At 44.4% G+C, this 27,214-nt stretch overlaps 1 protein-coding gene across 1 annotated transcript in view; it reads right to left on the reverse strand.

Annotated features, from left to right (window-relative positions):
- DTNBP1 (dystrobrevin binding protein 1) overlaps positions 1-27,214 on the reverse strand; it is a 105,067-nt gene that overhangs the window by 24,341 nt on the left and 53,512 nt on the right. The window contains exon 7 of the mRNA XM_056132269.1: positions 21,568-21,590. Within this exon, the coding sequence (XP_055988244.1) occupies positions 21,568-21,590 (23 nt within the window). The remainder of the gene's footprint in view (positions 1-21,567; positions 21,591-27,214) is intronic.

The raw sequence follows: 27,214 nt of genomic DNA on the forward strand, positions 1-27,214 counted from the left end.
TTTATCAAAATATAAGAGCGTCTAATGAAACTGCATTATAGAGCTGCTTCCACTTGCCATCACTTGTAACATATACGCAGTTTATATTTAATAAGAATGTCACAATATTACTACAGTAATATACTTTAATATGCTATAATAGTTTTGAATTAAAAAACTAAATATAAAATGCACAACTGTTCTCTTTCCATGCTCTTACCAAACTATATCTTAGCACTGTGACCTAGTCTGACCAACAGATTGATGGACTCAAATCATGTCCTGAATTTTTAGAAATAATCTTTCGGCATAAATAAATATTGAATTGCTGATACCGAGGAAGCACATTTAAAAAAGCACATACACAGGGAAAAGACAATCTCGTAAGATGGGCATATTTCCAAATAAAGATCTAGAACTTAAATCACATTTCTAAATAATTGATTCCACTCAGTAATATCTTGTGATACTTTCTTCGGGCTGTTTCATGGTTTTGTTATTATACTGAATACACTACTGAGAAAGTATCCTTCTCGTAAGTAAACTCACACATAATTAATACTGAGAAAGAGAGTTCCCAGACAATTTTTGTTTTGTTCTTTTGTGGTTCTGGGGATCAAACTCAGGCAGCTACGTCCCCCGACCTCCAAGCACTTCCCCTTACTAGAAACCATAAATGATCTTTCCCTCCCTTACTGCAGAAATGCAGGTGGCTTGTATAAAACTATGAACTTTTCCAAGTGAATGACCACAGAGTTCTAATTCTTCCTCCAGTTTAAGGGTAAGCTCACTCTTCTCCCTCTTGCAAGAAGAGTGTCTCAGCCTGACAACTCTTGCCTTATTTATTTATTTATTTATTACTTGCTTTTTGGGTCACACCTGGCAATGCACAGGGGTTACTCCTGGCTCTGCACTCAGCAATTACTCCTGGCAGTGCTCAGGGGGCCAGATGGGATGCTGGGAATCGAACCTGGGTTGACTGCGTGCAAGGCAAACGCCCTACCCGCTGTGCTTTCGCTCCAGCCTCCCTTGCCTTATTTAACCGTTTGTTCCACCCTGCACCAAACCATAGGAAGATGAACAGAGCCCTGCAGTCAGAACAAAAAAATCATATCCGAGCAGAAACAACGGGAGCTAAGTGATATTAAAAATTAATTTCACGTATCTATAGTAACAGAAGTTAGAAACTATTTTAAGATAAAAAGAAGTGTTACTACTTTCCTGTCATACAAAGTCAAACTTGTGTTTAGCTGCATTTCACAGCGTAACATCTTACATGTTAGGGCAATTTGAAAAATGCAAATGGGATAGAACTGGAAATTTTTTTCAAATTAAAAAAGTCGAGTTCTTGCCTTCCTCTATGTGCAAGGCAAGAATCCGACCAAGATAAAAGAGAACTAGAAATGCACTGACGGCTTAAGGCCAACTAACAATCATAATAATGCCCTATATTTGTGTCTACCGTTTCTTCCTCCATAAACAACACAAAATCAACCTTTTAAACACAGGCACTGGTAGCAGATAAAATCATTTTACTTTGTTTTTGGTCGTACCCAGCAGTGCTAAGATCCCTGGCTCTGTGCTCAGGGTTCACTCCTGGTGGGCTTAGGGAACCATTTGGGGTGCTGGAGACTGAACCCAAGCCAGCTATGCATAAGGCAAGAACCCGACCAGCTGTATTATGTCTCCTGCTGCCCAGACACAAGCATTGAAAAATTCTTCCCTCTTCCCGCAGATCCCTAAGACCTGCTGATTCTGTGGTGGAAGAAACACTTAGCTTTCCAAAGCCATCATCATTTTACTCTAGAAGGGCTTTATGTAAGTCACTGAGACTCAGAGCTTCTTGCAAACTTCTGCTTGAAGAGGGTGAAAGGTTCAGATGTAACATTTCAGGGCTGGAGCGAGAGCACAGCGGGTAGGGCGTTCACCTTGCACGAGGCTGACCCGGGTTTGATTCCCAGCAACCCATATGGTCCCCTGAGCACCACCAGGGGTAATTCCTGAGTGCATGAGACAGGAGAAACCCCTGAGCATTGCCGGGTGTGATCTAAAAAGAAAAAAAAATCAGATGTAACATTTCATATGAACTATGGTTGTATTTAATTGAATACAATATGAATAATAATTCTAGACCAGCAAGAAATTAGTAAGACTATTATGAAAGTATATACCTTGACACCAATTTAACTTCATCTAAGAAACTTAATTAATGTAACATTTTTCTACCTTAATTATATATATGTATGTATATAAAAATTTGCTTTTGGGGTCACATCCAATGATCCTCAGGGGCTACTCCTGGCTCTGCACTCAGGAATTACTCATTGTGGGTTCGGGGGGGTGTCATATGGGATGCTGGGGATCGAACCTGGGTCAGCCGCATGCAAGGCAAACACTCTCCCCGCTGTACTATCGATCTGGCCTAATTATATTAAAATAATAATTATCAGGGCCAGGGAGAGAGCTCGAGTGGTAGCGCCCAGGTCTGCCATGTGCAAGGTCCCAAGTTGATTCCCCGGCAACACCTGGGCCCCCAAGCACCGCTGGGTGGAGCACGGCTGGCCTAAGCCAGGTCTAGCTCTGCTAGCCGTGGCCCTATGAAGTGGAATAAATGATCCTTATAGGGCCCAGGCATAGTGATAGAGTAGAAGAGGCCCAGCATGAATTCAATCCCTGACGCTGCCCTCAGCACCACAGGGATTGGAGCCGCTGCCACTGAGGTTCCTGGTGCCACAAGGGTCTGTCCTCTGACACACAGCGGCCAAGGGTGTGCAAACCCCAGGGGCCAGCAAGTGAGGTCAAGGTAGTAACCAGGGAAGGGGGAAGCAAAGCATTTAGAATCAAATCATTTCATCGGTTTGGGAGCTCCAGTTAACTCTTTCCAACACTGGGCTATTAACAGAAGGAATCATCCAGCATGTGGAATGAAAGACACCGGAGTGAGGGAGGGAAGGGTGCAGGGAGAGACAAACCCGGGTGACGGGGATTGGGGGTCTCATTGGCATTGCTCCAATCGTGCACGTTATCTGAAAATGTCTAACAAGAAAGGGGCGGTGGGGGGAAGGGAAGCACAGAATAATTCCTGTGACCGTGTTCTTGATCCAATAAAAAGATTCTAGCTAGTCACAGTTGCAATTTATTCAGAGAACTGTCAGTCTAAAGACTGAAAAAAAAAAACCATATAAGCTGTCACATTAAACCGCGCTGTAACCGCTTCAAAGCCTGCACGGCACTGATCTGTGAAGAACTCTCCTCCCCGCCCTATTTCTCCCACCAACTCTCCGTTTCTGAAAGGGACCTTTCCCCAAGTTCCCCCCAGACAGTGACAGGTGACTTGCAAAAAACGCTGTGAGTTCCTGTCCAGGGTTCCTGCCTGGCCGGCAGTGGAATGTCCCACTCCCCATAGTCCTCTGGCCCTCTGGCTTGTGGAATGTCCCACAAGGAACCAAGCCCTCAGCTTCTGCCTCTGAGATCCTCAGTCCCACTCACTTCTCTGTCCCCGGAACAGACGGGACTGGCACAAAAACAAAGTCTGAGCAAATGGAGAAGAAATCTGTACATCTCTTTCTAAATATTTTGAGGTTCTCATAGGTAACTGCAAGACATTCTGCAACAAATTATTTTATTTTCATTGTTAAGGTTTTTTTTTTTCCCCCTTTCCTCTGGCTTGGGGACCACCCCTGGTCGTACTCAGAAATCACTCCTGGCTTAGTGCTCAGAGACCACTCCTAGGAGGGCTCAGAGTACCATAAGGAGTGCTGGGAACTGAACCTGGGTTGACTGTGTGCAAGGCAAGAGCCTTATCTGGTATACTATCACTCCAGCCCAAGAAAATATTATTTTAATACCCAAGTTGAATCTTTTGTTTTGCCCATTCGTTAATCAACTGCTCCTGAGACAAGACTGAGTTCTAAAGATATTTCTATGATGAAAAACAGTGAATTAATATTTATATGCAAACAACTGCCATCGTTTACAGAGCTTCGCCACTGTGTTTTTTTTTTTTTTAAAGAGCCCATGAATAATCAGGAAATGAAGAGTCAGAAGTTCCAGCACTAAGAATTACAATCAGCGTGAATTCCTAGTATGAGAAACGCAACGTTCATGGCAGGTGTCCTATATGGCTGGTGCTGTCATCATTTCAGTTAGCGTCACAGAAGTTCCGAGGTAGGAACTACTATCACACCCATTTTAGAGATGAGCAAATAGACTCAGGAAAAAAAAAAAGTCACGAGGCCTGAGGATGTATGACTGCAGAGGAGGCTGGTTCAAACCAGTCTGTGCTGAACTGCTGATGGGAACAGCAAGAGCAGGCTCGCTCGGGAATGGTATTATCAAAAAGGAGCAGCACCAAATTTTCCAGTATTCAACAAAACCCTGAAAAAGAGAAGCGGGTGCTTTCCATTCTTCAGTTTATCCATACTAATTTCTTCTGAGCAGACTTATTCTCGCACTTTCCTGTGATATGAGAACACAACCGTCTGATTCCAGCAAGCGGCAACGTTTCCATCCTTTGTCCCATACCCGTGGTCCCCAAGGCCCTGCCAGGAGTGATCTCTGGAGCAAGCCCTGATGAATGGTGCCAAAAAGAAAAAAAAAATAGTAGACAAGGGAGGAGACTTACTCGGACCCCCTGATGTTGTCATTACTCTTCAAAACCATCATCTGGGCAAGAAACAACAGAATTAATTTCTCTTTAATTTCCTGGTACTATTTCCCTTCGGTAATCTTACAAAGCACAAATAACGAAATAAAGACAAAAATGCACTGCTGAGAAAAGTCCCTGGAGAAAAAGAAGAGAAGCAGATACCAAAGCAGAGGGCAGGCGGCCCTGCCAGTTGGCAGAACAGCTTCCAAAGCGACGTTTATTTACCTCCTGAGCCTTATTCCAGACCAACACAGACTCTGCATTTGGGGCGGGGGAGGGAGGTTGAGCCAAACCCGACAGTCCTCAGGGATCACGCCTGGCAGCGCTCAGGGGACTATTTGTGGTAACCAAGATCAAGCTGGGGTCAGCCACATGCAAGGCAAATGCCTTGTCTCTGTATCATCTCTCCAGCCTCTAAGAGACACATGAATGTTGGGCGGGGGGTGGGGGGGGGGAAACACATGGTTTTTGTGCCTAGAATCACTTGGCTCCCGAGCACTGCAAGGATTAGCCTAATAAGCAAAACAAAAACAAAGAAGCATGCTCCTCAACATTTCATCAAGTCATTGCTGTTTTAATATGCATTTTAGAATCTGTAATATACAGAGGGAGGGAGGGAGGGAGGGAGGGAGGGAGGGAGGGAAGGCAGGGAGAGAGGGGAGGGAGGAAAGGAAAGAGGGAGGGAGAGAGGGAAGGGAGGGAGGGAGGGAGGGAGGGAGGGAGGGAGGGAGGGAGACAGACAGACTCTGGGCCAAGGATATGACTTGGTGACAGAGCACTTGTCTTGCATGTGTGAGGCCCTGGGTTTGATTCCCAGAACCATATGGTCCCCTGAGCACAGCCATGTGTGGGCCAAAAATAACCAACAAAATGCGAAACATTTCTTTCCTCTAAGAATTATGATCAGATGTGGCTAGTTAGACTGGTGGCTCTAGCAATGTTTGGCAAACAGAATTAGGATGAGTTCATGCAGGAAGTAAGAGGAAGGGAGCTCTCCATCCGTCCGTCCAGCTTCCATTTCCTGCTCCCGGCTCTGGACAGGCTGCTCATGGCAGAGGAGAGCCAGACCAGCGGGGCCTGGCTTACAGGCAGACCAAGACACAGGCTACAATGACTGGTACAGCCAGATACAGAGGGAGACAGAGGAGAAGAGAGAGCAAGGGACCTGCCAACAATCTTCTTTTTTTTTTTTTCTTTTTTTTTGCTTTTTGGGTCACATCCGGTGATGCACAGGGGCTGGGAATCGAACCTGGCTGCCAACTTAAAGGGAGGATGCTTTTCAGAAAGCTGCAGGGAGGCGTGGGCCAGACCACTGTCTGCAGGCAGAGGACAGCGGGGCAAGTGCAGGGTGCGCAGGGCTGCCCTCGGGAGAGCAGAGAGGAATGGAGAAGCAGGAACCCCGGGGAGACAGGTCCCGGAGGGGGAAGGGAGACAGGGAGATGGGGAGAGGAGATGCGGGCAGAGACCGTCAGCGGAGAACTCACGGGCTCAAGTGAGAGATGGCTGGAGCTGCGGAGACAGCTCACGGGCTGAACAAAGGCTTCACATGTGAGGGGTGGGGGGTGCCTGAGGACAGTTGGGACCTCCCGATATAAGGCAACTACCGAGCCGCCCCCCTCCCAACCCCCTTTATTGTCATTTTTGTTTGTTTGTTTTTGGCTCAGTTTGGGGCCACATTCAGGCCACATTCGGGGAATACTTTAGACGTAGTGCCTGGGGCGCTTAGGGGACTTTGTGGGATGGGGACGGCCCCCCGAACTCTCTCTCTAACCTCTAGAGTCATTTTTGTTTGCTTCTTGCTTTTGGACCACGCCTGGCTGACTCCCGGCTCTGTACTCAGGGATCACCCATGGCAGTGACTAGGGGACCATTTTCTGGCGCAGGGGATCAAAACTGGGTCAGGTGCAGGCCCAGCAAACACCTTAATCCCGGTACTGTCTCTCCAGCTCACCTAGCCAGTTTTTTGTTTTGCTTTGTTTTGGTTTGGTTTGGGGGCCACACCCAGGGTGTTGAGGGCTTACTCCTGACTCTGTGCTCAGGGAATGACTCCTGGCAAGGTTTGGGGGGAACGCACGCAGTGCTGGGCATTGAACCTGGGTCGGCAGCATGCAAGACATGCACACCTGCTAAACTTTCTCTCCAGCCTCCTGAAGTCATTTTTAAAAAGAAACGCTGTTTAGTCTTTTTTTTTTTTTTTTTTTTTTTTTTTGCTTTTTGGGTCATACCCGGCGATGCACAGGGGTTACTCCTGGCTCTGCACTCAGGAGTTACTCCTGGCGTTGCTTGGGGGACCATATGGGATGCTGGGAATCGAACCCGGGTTGACTGCGGGCAAGGCAAACGCCCTACCCGCTGTGCTATCTCTCCAGCCCCTGTTTAGTCTGTTTTAGGCTTTGAAAAATATCTGTATGATGGCAAAATATGAGCTAACTGGGTGAGAAGTCAGAGGGCAGGTGGGACTCAGAGGCAAGAAGCACTTTACAAGGGTGAGTGTCCAGACGAGGTGGTCAGCCAAAGACCTCGATGACAGAACCACACGAAATAATGGTTCCACGGCAGGCTCGGACCTCAACAGAGGACTCGGATGCCGAGACCCTGCAGGCTCGCAGGCTTCTGATTGATCAGAGGGAGAACTTTTCAATGCGCTCTAGAGAAACATCTTTCAGAATGGCTCCAAAAGGGACAAAATGTTGGATTATCTGACTTAAAAGGGCGCTCTCTCAGGTAAGATTTTAGAATCACACGCTGAGATTTTCTTTCTTTTTTTTTACACGCTGAGATCCTTTTGAAACATGCAGAAATCAGTATCTGAAAGAGAAAGGACTCTATTTCAGGCGAGTGGAATATTTCATGTCAGATTCGGGCCGGCTGTGGGGAGAGGCCTGGAGACCTGAAACGGTCTTTCTCTCAAGCACTGAGTCCCAGCAGCATCAATCAGCTTTATTCTTTTTACTTTTTTTTTTTTCAATCTTTTGCAGTGGGTTTGCTTCTAAAATAGCCAGATACAGGGTCAGGAACATGGCTGGGCTCAACAGCACACCAGAGGCCTTCTGTGCACGAGATATTCTATATCTCACTTGTAGTGAAAGCACAGTGGGTAGGGCATTTGCCTTGCACGCGGCTGACCTGGCTGATCGGGGTTCGATTCCTCCACCCCTCTCAGAGAGCCCAGCAAGCTACTGAGAGTATCTCACTGTGACATATTGAATATGCCAAACACAGTAACAACAAGTCTCTCAATGGAGACGTTGCTGGGCCCGCTCGAGCAAATCGATGAACAACAGGAGGACAGTCTTGGGTCTTGGGTATATCTCACTGTGTACTATACAGCAGTTTCCCAGCGGTGAAGCGAGTTTTGAGAAAGACGTTCCTGGGTTATAGTCCCAGTTCAGAGGCTCAGCCGGGCCTGCAGGGGAGACTGAGGCACTGCCCACAGCTGCACCACAGCCCAGTCTGCCATCTCCACACACCACAGCCAAGGGTGCTCCAAGACCTTGGTGTAACGTGTGTGAGACCCAGTGAGCCTGGGAGCCACCTGTAGCCGAAGGTGTGGGGACTGTGGCACTGACACAACCACCCCTAGGGGCAGGAAGGAGATTTCAAGACAACCCAGCCCTGCCCCGAGGCCCGTGGCAGGGTCCCCACGCCCTCACGACCGAGGCTGCTGGCATATGTGGGGAAGGTGCCACCCCAAATAAGGCACTGCCAGCACATTCGAGATGCGCGGGTGGCGGTTGCCTTCTTATTTCTCATTTATTACCACTGCAATAAGGTAACAGGGTTGGATGCTTGCACCTATCACGGTCCAACTGGAATCCTGTACCACGTGAATCTGAACCAAGGGGGGAAAACGAAAGATCCTGATGGCAAGTATTAACTGAATATTCACTGTACCCATTAAGCTTACGGTGGCAACTCCTGCTAGATTTTTTACTTTCAATTAAAATGAACATACAAATGGGCACTGGTGGAGGGATGGGTATTTGATCATTGTATAATTGAAACCCAAGCGCAGAGATTTGTAGGTCTACAGCTGTACCTCATGGTGTTTCACTAATAAAAATTAATAAAATAAAATTAAACATACAAGAGAGCTCGAGGAAGTTCACCTCTCACATTGTGAGCTCCTGGCCAATTTCTGTTTATTTACGACCATAGGACTTCTTCAGTGATTTCTTTAAACTGGAGACACTTGAAAGTGAATCACCCAAACAATGCAGTACTAATGTTTGTTTCTGTACATCTGTAGCACTGTAGCGCTGTCCTCCCACTGTTCATCGATTTGCTCGAGTGGGCACCAGTAACGTCTCTATTGTGAGACTTGTTGTTACTGTGTTTGGCATATGGAATACGTCATGGGGAGCTTGCCAGGCTCTGCCGTGCGGGCGGGATACTTTCAGTAGCTTTCTGGGCTCTCCGCAAGAGACAGAGGAATCAAACCCGGGTCGGCCTCATGCAAGGCAAACGCCCTACCCGCTGTGCTATCCCTCCAGCCCCGTTGTCGTACATCAATACTGTAAATAATCCCTCTGAAAGACAGGGCTGTACACATCACAGCCGTCTGCCACACTCTCTCCTTTCCTTTTCGCTACCAGGGACTGAACTCAGGGCCTCTCACAGTGAGGGAAAACACTGTGAAGCATGAACTCAACCACTGAGCTCCCATGCCTGCCTCCCTCACCTTTAAAACACTTCCCCCAGTGATTCCTTGGTTATGTCCCTCACCTCAGTGTAAACGTTGTCTTACTCCTCTACTATAATCAAAATAACAAAATTTCGTACAAGGAATTTACGGACCTATCCGGACAGTGAATGCTGATGAGTATTTTGGTCGAGCCAGTTGAGCACTCTGCTCTGTTGTCTCCTTGGCTTGAAAATCCACAATAAGCACCAGGCAGCGACCACTCTAGTCTCCTAAGATCCAAAGTCCATTGCCCCCAACAGTCTAACTAACAGAACTGGAGGGACCCACTGATAATGATTTCCCAGGACTACCCTCAAAAAAAAAAAAAAGACAAAAGTCTCAATGCTTCATACAAATTCAATAAACAAAATTTGATTTTGAGCCTGACAGATAAAATTTCCCGGGAACGCTTCTTTTTTTGTGGTATTGAAATTTAGTTTTCTGAAAGGTGTAATTTCTGCTGTCAAGTTTATACCATGCTCCAGCAGAAAGGTAATGAGACAGAACAGCTGTATTTATTCGTAATACCAAATACATTTGATATACAACAAAAAGTTACTTGATACGTTGCTAAAATACTTACTGCTATAATGATTGATTATACAATAGTGATATATAATCACTATAAGAAAGCACAGGAAGTTAACAGCTAAGCATTACAACCCTAATCTCAAGGCTCTCCTTTGAGGAGGTTTAATACCTAATAAGCTGTTAAAATTCCAATTTCCCTGCAATATAAAACAACATCTTAGGGAGTTCTAGGTCACGCCACAGTAAGACATATAATGGCAGGGTACTATAATAAAATAAAGCAACTAGGTCTTAAAAATACACTGCTTTAGAACCAACATTACAAAGGATATAAATATTTCTGCACTATAGGATATAGACAGTAGCTTTATTTAAACACTGTTATATAAACCAGACTTTTAAAAAGAAATATAAACCTAATATAGTCACATGTGAAGACTATGAAAAATAAGAGCAGCTTCTTTTATTTAAAAAAAACCTACTAATATTCTTCAACAAATAAAAAATTTCTGCAAATAATTTCTTGTGGATAATTTAAATTTTTTGAATTGAATACCAGGTAAAAATTATATTAAAATCTTCACTCTTTAATGACTAAATTGAGAAAGTATGACTGAATATATTCCATACAAATAAACGCTTTTTGAAATAAAGCTGTCACCTTGACCAGTTTATTCTCAAGCATTTATTTCTTCATAATTTCACAAATACTGAATGAGAAAGGAGTTAACACCCCCAGTTAGAATTTCAACCCAGTAAGGCTCCAACTTTATAACGGATTTCTGAGCTATTATTTTGCTTTAGTTAATGTCTGTCCAAGCTCAAAGACTGAAGTTTTGCTCTACTCCACGCACACACACACACACACACACACACACACACACACAAACATGCATGAAAGAGAGGAAAGGAACTCTGCCTGTAATTCAGAATATGCACCTGACTTTAATTTGCAGTATCAAAGCAGATCTTCAGAGAGTAAGACCAGACACAACACACAGGCCCAATTGCTGTTTTCTTTGGGGAAAAAAAAAGGGTTCTGTGTGAGATGGCCTGGTATGTAACATGTGCCCCCTGAGAGGCAGATGTTTGGGGAAATACAGAAACTATTCAAAATCATTCCTTGCTAATCTCCATGGATGACATAACAAATTACTCAACAACAGAAAGGCGACCCATGAACTTCGAAGGCACAATTTTTGGCAGGAAATCCCACAAGTTCAATATTGCTGTCAGTATACTTACACAAGCATCCCACGAGACATCACTTAGGGCCATGCCCTCTAGCCAACAAGTGACAGGGGGCCCTGAGGTTCTGGATGGTGATGAAAAGGAATATGTAGTTGGGAGCCATAGGAGGCCACTGTGACACCTTCGAAATTCATTTGGAAAAAATCAGCCATTTTAGATGAGTTCACAGAGTGGCAGAGAATGAATGTTAACTACCCCATGATTGAATCTAGCTCACAGATACTCAGCTATACTACTTCTGGGAAAATGAAGGCTCCAGCAGAGAGAGAAGCTGTCATGCTACCTTCCCTCTCCCCCCCAGCCCAGCCCCCTCCTCGAGCCGACTTAGCTTGCCTGGTATTTTATGTTTCTCTTTCAATACAAATTCTGATTTATCAAAAAAAACCCCCACAACTATTAACTTTCACCTGATGGCTCGCCCCCAATACTATCAAAAGCAAAAGACCTACATTTCCATGCAACATCTTTTACTCATTCGCTTTAAGTATCAACTTAGTCATTGTGACTTCCCGGTAACACAAACAAACTAATACTGTGCTATGAAAAGGCACTGCTTGGAGGTCCGAATGCAATTGGAAATGGAATCTCTGCTTTTTAATAATATATCACCTGCATACCAAACAAACACTGCAATGCACCCAAGCATGGAGGCAAAAACTTGAAAGAAAAGCAGCGAAGGGGAAAAAAACAAAAACAAAAAACAAAAAACCACACACACAGAAAAATCAAGTTCCACCTACAGGGATTCCTCTGACTATTTTCGTTGAGTCCCGGAGAAGACATGGACGTGAGGAATGAGCACGTAAACAAGCTCAGCGCTGGTCAAGGGAAGCCTCCAGTTACCAGGCAGCAACCCTGATGAGCATCTTCGGGGCTGGAGAACAAAAGGCGTGAGGCTGGAGCCAGCGCAGGTTTTTTTCCCCCAAAGAAACGGTCTCAAGCCTGTTGGTTTTCTGCCGATGGCTTCAGCAGACATCTATCGGCACCTACTGCCTGTGCTAAGCCAAATGCCAGCTCCCGAGGCTCTGGAGTGCAAAGATGTATGCACAGCTCTGGGGCTGTACCAAATGCTGCTCAAGGAGGGGGGTGGGGGGGAGGCCCAAGATGCACAAGATCCGCCTGCATCTGTCTTCGGGGCACCAGGAGGCATCGCGGACATCCCCAGATACAGAACCACCCTTGCTCTCTGCGGGGAAAACTCGAAAGCAAGAACCCAGCTCCCTGCCTCAAGGTGGGGTGTTCGCCCGTGTTCCCTGCCTCCTTTTCGAACATGGCTTTCCCCGCAAGGTTCCTTGGATTTCAACACCCCCTAAACCCATGTCTTGGAATGTGCTATATATTTTTAATAAGAATCCTCAATCATCACGATTCTAACAGTTACAAACACTTGTCAACAGTCTCTTTTTTTCTAATTTCAGAATAATATGCTCGGAGCCCTCCTCCCTGGGGCTGCCTGTGAATCACAGCTTCGCCCCTCAGCCCCTCTCACTCACTGTCAGCCTCTCCCTCCTTTCACACACATGTACTCAAGGGTGGCCCAGACTAAAACCAAAACAAAAACAAACGCCAGTCCTTTGCCCCAACCTCTCTCCTCTGCCCTAGCGCTCTGAACACCGTCTCGTTCACGTAGTTGCTGAACACCGAGGACCCAATCACAGCCGCACACAAGGCACCACGGCCCACCCACTCCTGACCCCACCTGCCCTGGCCCGGTGACTGAAAAGGGCCCCAGTAGCATTGCTGAATGGATTGAGTGGCCTAATCGGGAGCCCCTTCTTAGGCACCGTTTCACAAGCTGCCCTCCCCCAAGCACGCTACTGTTTCCTGATTTCTGCTGAAAATGTTTTGTTCATGATAGAGCATTTCTTCCCTTGACCTGGGGCAGAGTTCTCTTCTCAAGGCTTCCTGGCGAATGGGAATGACCTGTGTCTCCATTCTCTATCTGGCCTGCTTTCCTTGCACAAGTTCCCGGCTTCCATTCCTCCCTGTGAGCTGACTCCTCCCAAATCTAGCTGAGATCTTTCTCCTGGCATCCAAAGGTCCTTTGGCTACCCCCTACCTGGAATATCTCACACTCACTTCACATTTAAAATGCTCGAGATAGAATCCACTCGTCAAGAATGAAACATTTCAAGAAAAACTGAACAAATGCATCTTAAGACCCACATATTGAGGGGATGGAGTGATAGCACAGTGGTAGGGCGTTTGCCTTGCACACAGCCAACCCAGGTTCAATTCCCAGCATTCCATATGGTCCCCGAACAGCGCCAGGAGTAATTCTTGAGTGCATGAGCCAGGAGTAACCCCTATGCATCACCGGGTGTGACCCAAAAAGCAAAATCAACAACAACAACAACAACAACAACAAAAACCAAACAAACAAACAAAAGGCCTACATATTGAGGGGTAAAACACTGCTGGAAAAAAATAATAAAACATTTAAATGAATGGCACCATATGCCATGTCCATGGATTGGAAGAGCAAGAACTGTTAAGAGCAATTCCCTCAAGTTTGAAGTATTGGTTCAACCAAACCATAAAAACATGTCAGAAAGCATTTTGGGGGTAGAAATTGACAACAGAATCACAAAAAATTGTACGGAAATGCAAAGGACCTAAAAAAAAAGTCCATCTGAGTGTCCTTAAGTTGAAAGACTTACTCTTTCCAGCTTCCATATTCTCACAGAGCTACAATGATCAGAGTGCCATGAGATTGGCAATAAGGAACGAAATCAAAACCCAGAAAGTCTTGTCCATCAAAGTTTAAAGCAGCATCCTTCATAATAACTCATGCAGAGATCAATATGACTGAATATTAAAGCCCCCCCCAGTTGATCATCGATTTGCTCGAGCAGGCCCAGTAACGTCTCCATTGGAGACTTTGTTGTTACTGTGTCTGGCATATCGAATACGTCACGGGGAGCTTGCCAGGCTCTGCCATGCGGGCTCGATACTCTCGGTAGCTTGCCGGGCTCTCCGAGAGGGGCGGAGGAATCGAACTCGGGTCGGCCATGTTGGCTGCGTGCAAGGCAAATGCCCTACCGCTGTCCAGTGATACTAAGGATGCTGCTGATACACATCCCAACATGTAAAACATTAAATACGAAGTGAAAGGAATGGGGCCCAAGAGACTCTATGTTCTATGACTGCACTTGTATGAAGTGTCCAGGAAAGGCAGTTCCGTAGAGACAAACTGATTCATGAATGTTTGGGGTCGAGGTATAGGGAAGGCAAAAAGGTAGACTCCTCTGGGAGGGAGGGAAAAGTTACAAAGCTGAATTGCGGGGATGGTTGCACAACCTTATACACTTACTGAAAAATCCCTGAGTGAATAATGAATGAATATGCAGTATGTAAGTTAAACCTCAATAAAACTTCTTAAAAAATATCTTTCATTCTACAGAAAACAAAAAATGCTTTGTAGTTTTGTGGGGTTTATGAGAACCTGTTTATAGTCTCTAACAGTCTGATCTTCTTCTCCCTCCCTGCCAAAAGGAAAAGGGGACACAGACACACACACACACACACACACACACACACACACGCACACACACATAACCCCAAGCGAATTCAAGATCAGTCTCTCCAAAATCTGCTCTTTTACTTATATGACATATCCTGGCTCATGAAAAAAACAAAAACAAAACTATCTTCCCAAATGTCCCAACCGGAATTCTAGGAGTTATCCTGACTCTTCACAAAGGTTATGAAGTTCATTTTAGTCTATCTACGTAGTCTCTTAAATATGCCTTTTTCTTTCTTGCTATTCCACCGCTTCCTTCATGTTCATCTTTTTAAAGTTTCCCGACTAATCTTTTTACTCTAGGTCTTCTGATTTATCTTCTATTATCATTGCTTCCCAAAGAGGGCAACACAACCACTTCGGGCCGCTGGAACGATGGGATGGGGTGGGGGGCAATGGTGTTCTTGGGTACAACCGAGGAGAGCTTTCTGTTTGCTTACTATGAGGTCAGAGCATCTGGTGTTTTGTTACATTACCTGGTATTTTGTTTTGTTTTGTTTTCTAGAAAGAGGGCAGCGTGCCACCAAAGTCTGGGCACCTCTGTTGCATATGATTCTAACAGCCTCACTGGGATGCTTTGCCTTCTCCCAACAGCCCTCTTTCTCTCTTAGCTACACCAGTAACCAACCGCTCTTTCAACCATGCACCCCCGCCACAAACAAAAACTTTTCCCGTGCACCCCCAAATGATGTATTTTCACAAATCATATGTTGATGCAGTTAAACTCCTGTATTAACCTCCTGCATCATTTGAACACAAAGAGAAATTTTAAAGAAGGACATGAGCACCTGGGAGATGCGGCGTGTGTGGCCTACGAACACAGAAACCCTAGTTTTCTTCTCTACTCCTCTTGTTTCCACCCAGTCGCCTCCCTCTTTGGAGATCACTGGTCCCAGGGGGGAAAAAGCCAGACTCTTAGGCATGACACAGAAGCTGAGCATCACTTGTTCGCTGCCTACATCGCAGCTTCCTCCCTCAATTCTTCACCCCACACACCATATGCTTCAGCTGTAGCAAATTATTTGTAGTTCTCTATTGAACAAGAAGTTAAATTCCAACTTGTATTCCAGAAAATGAAATAAACAGCTCTGACCCTGTGCTGTTGCTCGGGACTCTTCTTCCGGTGCCCCTTTCAGCCTGCCCACGTTATCAGTGAGGGCCAGCTCAAGTGCCGACACTTCTCTTAAAGACTGGATTAGTCTCACCTTAGACAGCTCTTTTCTGGTGTTTTACCACATATCTGATGAAGTATCTGCTTTCCTCTCTAAGCTTATGGTTTGACTCTATGTCACTTACATACTGCCCAACAGCAGCTGAATAGTTCTGTCTTCCTTATTCTTGGATTGGCCCAAGTAACTTTCCCCAAGTTTTCAACCAGACCTCACAGGCAGCTCAGCTCTTAAAACTTGCTAAGTTAGAAGGGCATGGCATGCACAGTCCACATCCAAAAGTTGTCCAGACAAGTGACATCCCCAGTGGTCTCAAATGCTTGGATTCAGATGAACACTTGCATTTCAAAACTTCTAATTTTAACTAGGATTTTATCATCATCACTGGGAATCTCTTTCATCTCAAACTGAAGTTCCTTCTTTTACTGGGAGGTTCACTGCAACCAATTCGGTGTTCTCCATCCTTGTGGTATAGGCGGTCCCCAGAGCCTCTCACATCTTTATTTACTGAGCCGGTTGGGCCTTTCCTGTCCAGCCTGAATTCTAGGCCAGGTCATTTCCATCATGCCCTCATGGCCGTCCCAGATCACCACGCTCTGTGGCTCTCTCACTCAGCTCTCCCGGTTCTCAGCTCTTTTGTTAATCGAGCCAGATTTGTTCTGGTTTTGAATGCTACTTTGGAGTCTAGTCTTGCAAAGGCAGACTATTTTTCACAACGTGAATTCCCGGAAAATTATTTCCTTCCCTCTTACAAAAGTCTTCCAGTATCACTGGCTTCTTTCCTTCCCTGAGAATCAAGTTATCCTTAAGTAAGATCCCTGGGAAGTGTTGGGATCTTGCTTAAGGATTACCTGTCCGGGGGGTATGATGCCGCCAGCAGGTCAATCTGTATCTGTGAGGCGAGTGCATCAGCAGCCTGATGGCACCTTCAGACTTCCAGATACCCCAAAATTGCTGCTGTGCCTTTGGCCAGACCCCAAAAACTTGGGGTAAAGTTTACCAAGAAAGTAAACAGCCAAAAGTTAGGTATGTGGGAGACACACCCACAAACCACCTCCGGCTCAGCTATATAATTGGAGGTATGGCCTCTCTGGTTCCTGATCGAACTGCTTAATGGCCATTATCCCAGAGACTCAGAAACAAATCTCGAAACCCAAAGGCTTTTGGCAGAAATGTGTCTGGTCCCTGTAGTAGGTTACCAGCACTGGGCCACCCCAGGTGGGAATAGGTTTTGTGCCTTGGCCTGTTCCCCCTGGCAGCCCAGTGGAACACATCATCCTCCAGAGGCCACTGGACAGTCAGGTTTGGGCCCACAGTGATGAGACACGTAGGGCCTCACGGGATGAGGATGGAGCTGGCCCTTTCCTCCCCATCCCAATGAGACCCTGAGTTGCCACCCAGGAACAGCTTCTCTGGCTCCTGATCAAGCTGCTTAATGGCCATGATCCCAGAGACTCATAAATAAATCTCGAAACCCAGTGGCTTTTGTCAGAAATGCGTCGGGTCCCTGCAGTAGGTTACCGGCAATGGGCCAACCCAGGTGGGAATAGGTTTCATGCCTTGGCCTGTTCCCCCTGGCGGCCCAGAGCCGCCATCCTCCAGAGGTCACTGGTCAATCAGGTTTGGGCCCGCAGTGATGAGACACGCAGGGCCTCACGGGATAGGGGAGGAGCCGGCCCTTTCCTCCCAGTCCCAACGAGACCCCGATTTGCCACCCACGAACAGCCTTTCTGGCTCCTGATCAAGCTGCTTAACAGCCATGATCCCAGAGACTCTGGAACAAATTTCGGAACCCAGCAGGTTTTGGCAGAAATCCCTCCAGATTTAAGTGTTAAAATTTCGGAATTTCAAAATTGCATGGCCACTACTGCAGCCACGCAACATCATATGCTATTCATAACCAGCAATGGAAAACAAATTGTCTACTGTTGCCTTTTCAGCAGATCTGAGTGTTGGAGTAAAATCCCATATAAATAATGGTCGGTCTGGTATCAAAATATTGAATGTAATCAAAGTAGAGAGAGAGTAATGTGGAAATCATCTGCCCTACAGGTAGGGGGAGGGTGTGGAATGGGGTATACTGGGGGTTTTGGTGGTGGATAATGGGCAATGGTGAAGGTACAGGTGTTTCATTATATGACCGAGACTTAAACCCGAAAGCTTTGTAACTGCTTTCATGGTGATTCAATAAATAAATTAAAAAAAAATGAAACAAAAAAAAAAAGTAAGGTGGAGTTCATGCCCAATTCAATCAGCTAATCAGTGGCTGAATAAATAGCAGCACTCCTACATAAAAATAAAAAAATAAAAGGATAACTTGTCTGGGTATCATAAGCTCCGTCATCTCTGTTTGTGTTTTTGTTTCTCAAAACCAGGTTCCCCCACCCCTTGCTGCAATGACGCGGGTTGCACAGATGCCTGCCTCTGGGGCTTGGGGGCACGGCAGGCTGTGGAGCTTGCTCACTTGGCTGTGGTGCTCAGGGAGGCCTGCACATCTCTGACTGTGGTGGTGCCAGTACGTGTGCTTGCCGGGAATCTCAGTCATTAGATGTGATTTCTTCTCTAGGATCTTAACCAACTCCTTATATCTTCCATTTTCTCTTCTCCATTGACCTTGACTCTGCATCTCTCTCATACTGCTTTTGTTTTTGTTTGGGGGCCACTCCTCAGGGATCACTCCTGGTGGGCTCAGGGGACTATATGGGATTCCAGGGATGGATGCTGGCCTCTGTCCCCTCTCTCTGCCCCATCCACTACTCCAACTTTCCCCTCTCAAAGCTACTTACCTATATTATGTCTTACAAGCAATCACCTTAAATTTTCTTATGAACAGTTCTCCTTAACTATGATGTTTCATTTTATCTAATATTTAGTCAAACTATATGTTTTAATAACAAGAACAAATACAAATGAATTTAGGAGTAAACATGATTCATGCTGGGTGGGCATTCAATGAAGATAGTGGAAGCTAAAGTGAGTGATTAGGATGTGCTGGCAAATAGCCAATTAGTCAGGAGTACTGAGTATGTTTGGGTATTAGTTTGTAATTCTTCTGATATTACAGAGAATGATGGTTAATTTGGGGAGGTAATTAGGTGAAGGGAAAAGAGTGGGTATGCATATATATTAAGTCAGGAATCTTATAAAGAAAAAATCGATATCTAATCAACCCTCCTTCGCCTTGTTCTTTACCACTGCACGATACTTCCTAAACAACAAAAATGTCTATTCATGGACAATTTTCCATGTCTTTTAGGAGTTTACAAACAGCAAAAAAAAACTTCATTGCATATGTAGAATGGGCTGGAGCGATAGCAAAGCGGAAAGGCGCTTGCCTTGCACGCAGCCAACATGGCCTACTCGAGTTCGATTCCTCCACCCCTCTCGGAGAGCCTGGCAAGCTACCGAGAGTATCTTGCCCGCACGGCAGAGCCTGGCAAGCTACCTGTGATGTACTCGATATGCCAAACACAGTAACAACAAGTCTCACGATGGAGACGTTACTGGGCCCGCTCGAGCAAATCGATGAACAACGGGAGGATTGTGACCGTGACCGTGACATATATAGAGTAATGGAATTAATTCCTCACAGAAAAAAAAATTTGAAAGACTTGGAAGACAATCTGCCTGTTTCAAGTAACTAATATTCAAGTGACCAACACTGAACCGGAAAGACAACTCTGAGGGCTGGCATGTGTGCCTGGCGGGTCCAGGATCCGGTTTGAGCCAAAGCCCTGTCTGGCTCTTGAACATCACCAAATACAGCCACTAGCTCTACTAAGGAAGGTCCCACAAAAACAATACCTAGGAAATATCACAAAAAGGTCTAGACACATGCGAAGTGTGGGGATCACAGAAAATCTTATTGCTTAAGTGGTGCAAACAATAAAAAAACTAGTCTCAATAATATGATAGAGAATGCCTCCATGGCACCAGTGAAGGATGACTTAAATCATTAACCTCCATCGAACACAGAAGAAAGAATTCAGAACTAGGTAGATGACACTATTCTCCATTCCTCACTCTGAAAGGCACTGATTTTGTGTTCTTGTCCCCACTGTGAGTTTTTTCTTTAACTTATAAATAGAGCTCAAAATATATCTATAAATGACACATTTTGTTTTCATGCAACCTTTCTAAAAGGCAAAGGCAACAGCAAATAAAACTGTTACATGTATTTGAAATCTTTTTTCTTCACTAATGTCTTAGAAGACAAGTGAGAATTTTCTAATTATGTGCTAATCATGGTTTTGAAATATAGCAAAACACTCGAGAGGAAAGAATTTTTAATGAAAACTGGTTCTACAAAAATCTAGATATGATACAATACTCAATTTGGGGTTTGTTCAAATTTGAAATTTAGTGGGTCAGATGTACTATTAAATGCTGTACATATTTAGGGGGATATATATATTAACAGGATATCTCAGCATAAGTGAAATGATCCTATTACATAATATTTAACTGCCTAACATTTGCAAAAGGTCTCTTCTGTTTCTTCAAATGCTGCCATACTGAAAAAGTGCCTCAACACTGAGATGCTAGTTGACATTTTGTATAATCTGTGTCACTGTCTGTCTTTTAATATTAACATGATGGCTTTTTTTTTCTTCCCTAAATGTTATGTAAGAAAGTGCTAGTCAACTAAATGAATGAGGAGAGAAAGAACATTTCATGAGAATTTCAAATATGATATTAAATTGCTGTTAAATGTATATGAGTAGTTCACAAAGAACAATAATAGTCATAATAATCCATTTTATCACACTATCCTTTAACTTCATCCTCAACAAATTAGTCATGAGCTTAACCATTTCGAACTGTAGTCAAATAGAAATCCACCCAAAACAAGTCTGTTCACAGTTGTAGTTATAGTAGGAATAAGTATATTTGTTATCTTGAAGGCTAGGGATTTATTCTAAAGTATCCGAACACCATACAGTTGTAAATATCTGGAAAATCTTTAATGACTTGGTAAATCTAAAGGTCAACAGTAGCTTGTATGTGAAATATAAATGTAATGGTCCATAACTCAAAACCTGCCTGGTTACTGAGTTGACTCTCTCTGAGAACAGTGTTTTCACTGTTTACCTGCTGATCAGTGATCAAAACACGGGGACTAGGAAGGGCCTTGGAATGCTGGAAAGCTCTGGCTTTCCCAGGAAGGGTCAACAAGGTAAAGAATCATTTCTCCGTGTCCAACCTTCCCTGAAAGTTCCCTGAATTGAAAAAGTGATCCTGGGTGCTTCCAGTATCTCAGAATGTATTTCCTGAGAGCTTCTGATTTTGCAGATGGAGGAATGGAGCCTGCAAAGGTGGAGACTTCGTCAGGTATGTGAGCGTGGCAGAGTCGGACACAGAGACGATCTCATGGGAAGCCAAGTGGCCAAGAGCAGGGGTACCTTTCTGCATCCCCCACCCTCCTCCTGGAGCTCAAAGCTGAGCCGCAGCCTCCCAGGGCAGACCCTGGCCACTCCTCGAGCCCAGAGCTGCATAGAAAACACTAGAATCGTCCTAATCTCTCATCAACAACCTCAGCATCAAAACCAGGCAGACCTAATCAATTACCCTTAATGAACATTAGAAGAACCTCTCACTTGGTACATGTGTTAGAGAAAAAAAGGAGAATATTAAAACAATTTGTGATTAAACAAAACCTACAAAAGCAGCATTAAGCAAACTTGAGTTTTTGATGCAAACTGTCTGATTTAAAGATCAACAGCAAACATCTGGTATCAATGAACTCATCTACTTTAAAGCAAAGAATTAAATCCAAAATTACCTTTGAAGGCTTCGAGTTCCTTCCTGTACAAAATGAAAAAAAAAGAAAGAAAGTATAAATTTAGAATAATCTATTACTAATGGAAACTGATAAAAAATGTACATATTTGAAATGCTAAGTGATATTTCTAAATGCCTCTATCAGCCACGCTTTACTGAAATTACTACTACAATTGGCCTAAAAGTTACTAGTTTCAGTCTTTCTGTTATTATTCCATGTGCTATTAGTAATGACTAATTTTTTTTTTTACCAAGACAAATCTATTTAAACATGGAAACACTTGTAAGAAAATATAAAACATTTTTGGAAGAGACAGAATGTTTTAATGCCAGACAGGAACCATCTCATATGTGACTTATTTAGTGGCCAGAGAGATAATACAGCAGGCAAGGCGCTTGCCTTGTAGACCCAGGTTTGACCCCCAGCCCTCCATGTGGTCCCCCGCGCCTACTAGGAGTGATGCCTGATCACAGAGCCAGGCATAAACTCTGAGCACCAGTGAATATGGTCCTAAATACCACCCCACGCCGCAAAAATCAGCTTAGATAAGCCCTAGACTATTTCCCTTCATGGACAAATAATATATATGAACACACATATATATGTGTATATGTGTGTTTTGGGGTCACACCCAAGGAATGCTCAGGAGTTACTCCTGGCTCTGCACTCAGGAATCACTCCGGTAGTGCTCATGTGACCCTTATGGGGTGCCAGGGATCGAACTCATGTTGACCATGTGCAAGGCAAGCTCCCTTTCTACCGTACGATCTCTCCAGCCCCTAAATATATTTTTAAGGTCTTTAAGGGGCCAGGGAGTGAGTGAAACAGACTAGAACACATCTCTGCATGCATAGAGCCCGGGGTTCAATCCCCAGAGTGGTCCTCGGCACTGCCCAGGATGATCCCTAAGCAGAGTCAGAAATAGACCCCGAGAATGTTGAGTGTGGCCCCCAAACCAGAAACAAACCAGAGGGTGGGGGTGGGGGGGAAGGATATTTAATAAAACCATCCAGAATAGGCACAGTTACTTCCCCCTTTTAAGTAAAAGAAAAAGCACATCTCAAAGGACTGAGGTCACAGCTCATCCTGACACAAAACGCTCTGGTTTATAATTCTGTCACTGGCAGTTAAGGATGCTGAAATATCAAATTTCCTGGGAAAATTAACCCAAAAGTAACCAAAATAGATGGACAATCATAAAACTATTTTTTTTGACAAAGAAGTCAAGGCATATTGTTTTCAGGGTTTCTTTTTTTTTATTGTTGTAAATTTTGTACAAAATTTTCATGAAAATTAATTGCAAAGAGGTAAGTTTATATAATAAGAGGGTATTACTATAATCAAAATATGAGACATTTAAATTTTAGTCACATCTACCACGTACTTAAAAACCTAGGTATACTTTGAATTCTCCAGTCAGTATTCCATGCTGCTAATTATACTAGCCCACACGTTCTGAAAGAGTTGACTATAATTAACAGCTGGCAGAAGGACTGCCAAGCTGCCTACTGAAAGGCCAAGCAGATACTATTCTTGCAACAGCCAAGTGAAGGTCCTTAAATCAAATGGTCAACTCACTCCTCTTTTTTCTAAAACGCCCAGCTCTTCATAATGGTGCTGTAGCATCACAGTTCATTAAACCAAGAAGTTAGTGCATTAAATGAAGAAGAATGTTAGTCTCGGTCTCTTTTCAAGAAAGGATGCAACTGTTGCCTTCGGCCAACAGTCCAACTTCATTCTATCCATCCTGCTTTCTAAGATTAATTAGATAGAAGTTAGACATGCCTACAACTCACTTTCTCCTCCAGCAATGACATGAAATCTGAAATGCCTCACAGAGAGGGGACAAGCATAATGAGAGAAGGGTCTGAAAAGATAACTTCAACTGACTGCTTATGGATATGCTCACACTGGCATGCCCCAGATCACTGATGGATGGAGACGATGACTGAATACTCAGTTTACTATCCTAATGAGCAATTCTTTTTTTTTTCTGCCTTTTGGGTCATACCCAGTGATGCACAGGGGATACTCCTGGCTCTGCACTCAGGAATTACTCCAGACAGTGCTCGGGGAAGCATCTGGGATGCTGGGAATCGAACCTGGGTCAGCCGCGTGCAAGGCAAATGCTTACCCACTGTGCTATCGCTCCAGCCCCTGAGCAATTCTTTATTCTTTGGTTGTATATTTTTTTTTATAAAGTACCCCTGCTTTCCTTTAGAATGTGAGCAAAATTTCTGAAAGGTACCTTCTGTCTGAAAAAGTCCAACCAGAAGTCATAATTTCAGACACTATTCTTCTTCAACCTCCATCCTGAAAATTAAATGACCATAAGAATTCTTGAATCCAGTGTCTATTTTATTAGGGAGCAGCCGCTCAGTTGAGGAAAGCGGACTTCCCCTTGAGGGAACCGTTTCACCTGGGCGCTTCATCAAGTCATTGGAAGGCTGCTACCGAGAGAGAGAGAGAGAGAGAGAGAGACCTAGCAATGACTGGCTCTTTCTAGGACATCCTCTATTTATAGAGCAGCATGACCCACAGTGGAGGACAAAAACTCCAGGGGACTTCCTTTCGGACAATAAATTATTCCAGTGCGAATTCGTAATAAAGAAGGCTGTATGCAGTAGTGGCGGTGCAATATAATTGTTGTTTAAAATAAAACCCGGTATGTGGGACTTTTAAAAAAATGGTTCAGTAAAACTATAGAACTGAAAGCCTTCACATTTTCTCATTACGGGGGGAGGATTTCTAATTTGCTAGAGGTAGTATATGAATATATATACAAGCAATGAGAAAACCAGAGGGAAAAGGCACTACCTCAGGTTAACAATAAAAACTAAAGACAGAGATGGAGGTTAAGATTTAGGGAAAAGCAACTTCTTCAAAAGAACAGAATGAATGAAGACTAAGAAGTGAGAGAGAAAGGTAAAACAAAGGTTCTGAGTGCCAGCCTAAAACGATCTGGTTTATTATTATTATTATTGCTATTATTATTATTATTTTTATTTTGGCTTTTTGGGTGATGCACAGGGGTTACTCCTTGCTCTGCACTCAGGAATCACTCCTGGTGCTGCTCAGAGGACCATAGGGGATGCTGGAAATAGAACCCAGGTCAACTATGTCCTCCCTACTGGACTATCAGCCCTGGTTTGATTTTTTAAAATTTTTTATTGAATCACTGTGAGACAAACCCTTACAAAGCTGTTCATGAGGGGCTGAAGTGATAGCACAGTGCGTAGGGTGATTGCCTTGCACACGGCCAACCTGGGTTTCATTCCCAGCATCCCATATGGTCCCCTGAGCACCACCAGGAGTAACTTATGAGTGCAGAGCCAGGAGTAACCGCTGCGCATCACCAGGTGTGACCGAAAAAGCAAAAAATTAATTAAAAATCTGTTAAAAAAACAAAGCTGTTCATGACTGGATTTCAGTCATACTATATTCCAACACCCATCCCTCCACCAGTGTACCTTTCCCAGTACCTGGTTTGACTTGTAAGAAGCAGAGAAGTATGTGCAAAGCTGTGCTTTAGGGAGACTATCCTAGCTCAGATGGGTTGAGTTATTGACAAGAGTTGAGATACTGACAAGCAGAGAAGTAAGAGCTGGGAGTCCTCTTAGGAAACTATAAGAGGGATCTGAAGAACAGATAATTAGGCCTGGCAAAAGCAAGATTAAGTGGACCAGACTTCAGCAGGCTCATTCAGGAGTTTGAGACTCCACGAAACCTTCTAGAAGGTTGGACCTGTGATGGGTGCTCCTGAGAAACACGATTCCCATTCCTGGCCATCTACAGATTTCTACTTTTTTCCTTTCTTCCTAGTCTTCAACCTATTCCACGTGGGTTTCCAAACCCCAGCCCAGCATGGGAGGCCCCCTACGGCCACCTGCAACAATCATCTCTCAAGTGTCCTTGAGAACCTTCAGTACATGATGGGTTTCCTCTCATTTTTCTTCTTGCCTGTTTTCTTTCCATCTTTCCCTTCCCTCTCTCTCTCCCTCCCTCCCTCCTTCCTTCCTTTCCTTACTTCTTTTGCTTTTTGGGTCACACGTGGTGATGCACAGGAGTTACTCCTGACTATGCGCTAAGAAATTACTCCTGGTGGTGTTCGGGGGACCATTTGGGATGCTGGGAATAGAATCCGGGTCGGCTGCGTGCAAGGCAAACGTCCTACCCACTCTGCTATCACTCCAGCCCCTTTCCTGGTTTCTTTCAAGGCTTCTCCAGATGCCCCAGACCATGAATGCAGAAGCAGTGGCATGGCTCTGGGCCCACTTCTCCCCATGTCTCATATTCTCTCACACAACAAGTTCATCCAACTTGGTCGTCTTAATGACCATCTCGATGCCACTTACTGCTTGATAGTTCCTGACCTGATCTCTTCTTTGATGTGCATGTGCTTATTTGGCAGCTCTGGCGAAACGAAACACCTTCTTGAAAAAGGATCGCATGTCAGCCTTTGCCTTCTTTCTCCATTCTCAGTGAAATCACCAAGTTCCTAAAGCTTTTGTTAATTATTCCTCAAGCTTTGTCATTATTCACATCCAATCCATCAATCGCTCCTGTGAGTTTTATCTCAAAATATGCTGAATTCATCAATTCCTCAATCAACAACCTTCTATAAATATCTATTTTTTTTTACCAAATGCAACCTTTGTTAAGAAAGAAAAAAAAAAGGCCATACCCAGCTAGGCTCAAGGCTTACTCCTGGTTCTGTGCTCAGGAATCACTCATGGCGGTGCTCAGGGAACCATGTGGAATGTGGGGGATTGAAGCCAGGTTGGCCACAGGCAAGTCAACTGCCCGACCCACTGTTCTATCTCTCTAGGACCAAGTTCAACAAAAATTTACAGAGTCTCAGATAATGAGATAATGTTAAGATAGCCGTAAGAATAAAGTTAGGTTGAATATATACATATTTTATAGCTTCAGTGAGGAGCATGAAGCAATAATTAGAAATTAATGCTACACTGTTAGAAAGGATAAGGTCATGAAATTTACATACAAGTGGTACAACATGGAAAGTATCATGCTAAGCGAAATGAGTCAGAAAGAGAGGGATAGACATAGAAAGATTGCATTCATCTGGGGGATATAAAGTAACAAAATAGGAGATTAATACCCAAGAATAGCTGAGATCAGCACCAGGAGGATTACTCCATAGCTTAGTGGCCAGCCGGGCATTCTAGGGGAAAGGGCAGCTCAGATAGAGAAGGGAGCACCAAATAAAGGGTGTTTGGAGGATCCTCCCAGGAGGGGAGATGCATGTCGAAAGTGGACTATGGACTGAACATGTTTGCCACTCAATGCCTCTTTTGCAGACCACAACACCCAAAAGGAGAGAGAGAACACAGGGGATTGCCCTGCCACAGAGACAGGGGGGATGGGGGGGTGGGGGTGGGAGGGATATTATCCATGGTGGTGGAAAATGGGCACTGGTGGAGGGATGGGTATCTGATCATTGTATAATTGAAACCAAAGCACAAAAAATTGTAAATCTACAACTGTACCTCATGGTGTTTCACTAAAAAAAAAAAAAAAAAAAAAAAGAAAGAAATTAATGCTATAGATCAATGCTCTGGTAATGATAAACGAGGATTCTCTAGAAATCCTACACGGTTACACAGTTAAACTGCCGTGTAACCCC

This window comes from Sorex fumeus, unplaced genomic scaffold (genome assembly GCF_029834395.1).
Source record: "Sorex fumeus unplaced genomic scaffold, SorFum_2.1 ptg000094l, whole genome shotgun sequence".
Taxonomy (NCBI): Eukaryota; Metazoa; Chordata; class Mammalia; order Eulipotyphla; family Soricidae; genus Sorex; species Sorex fumeus.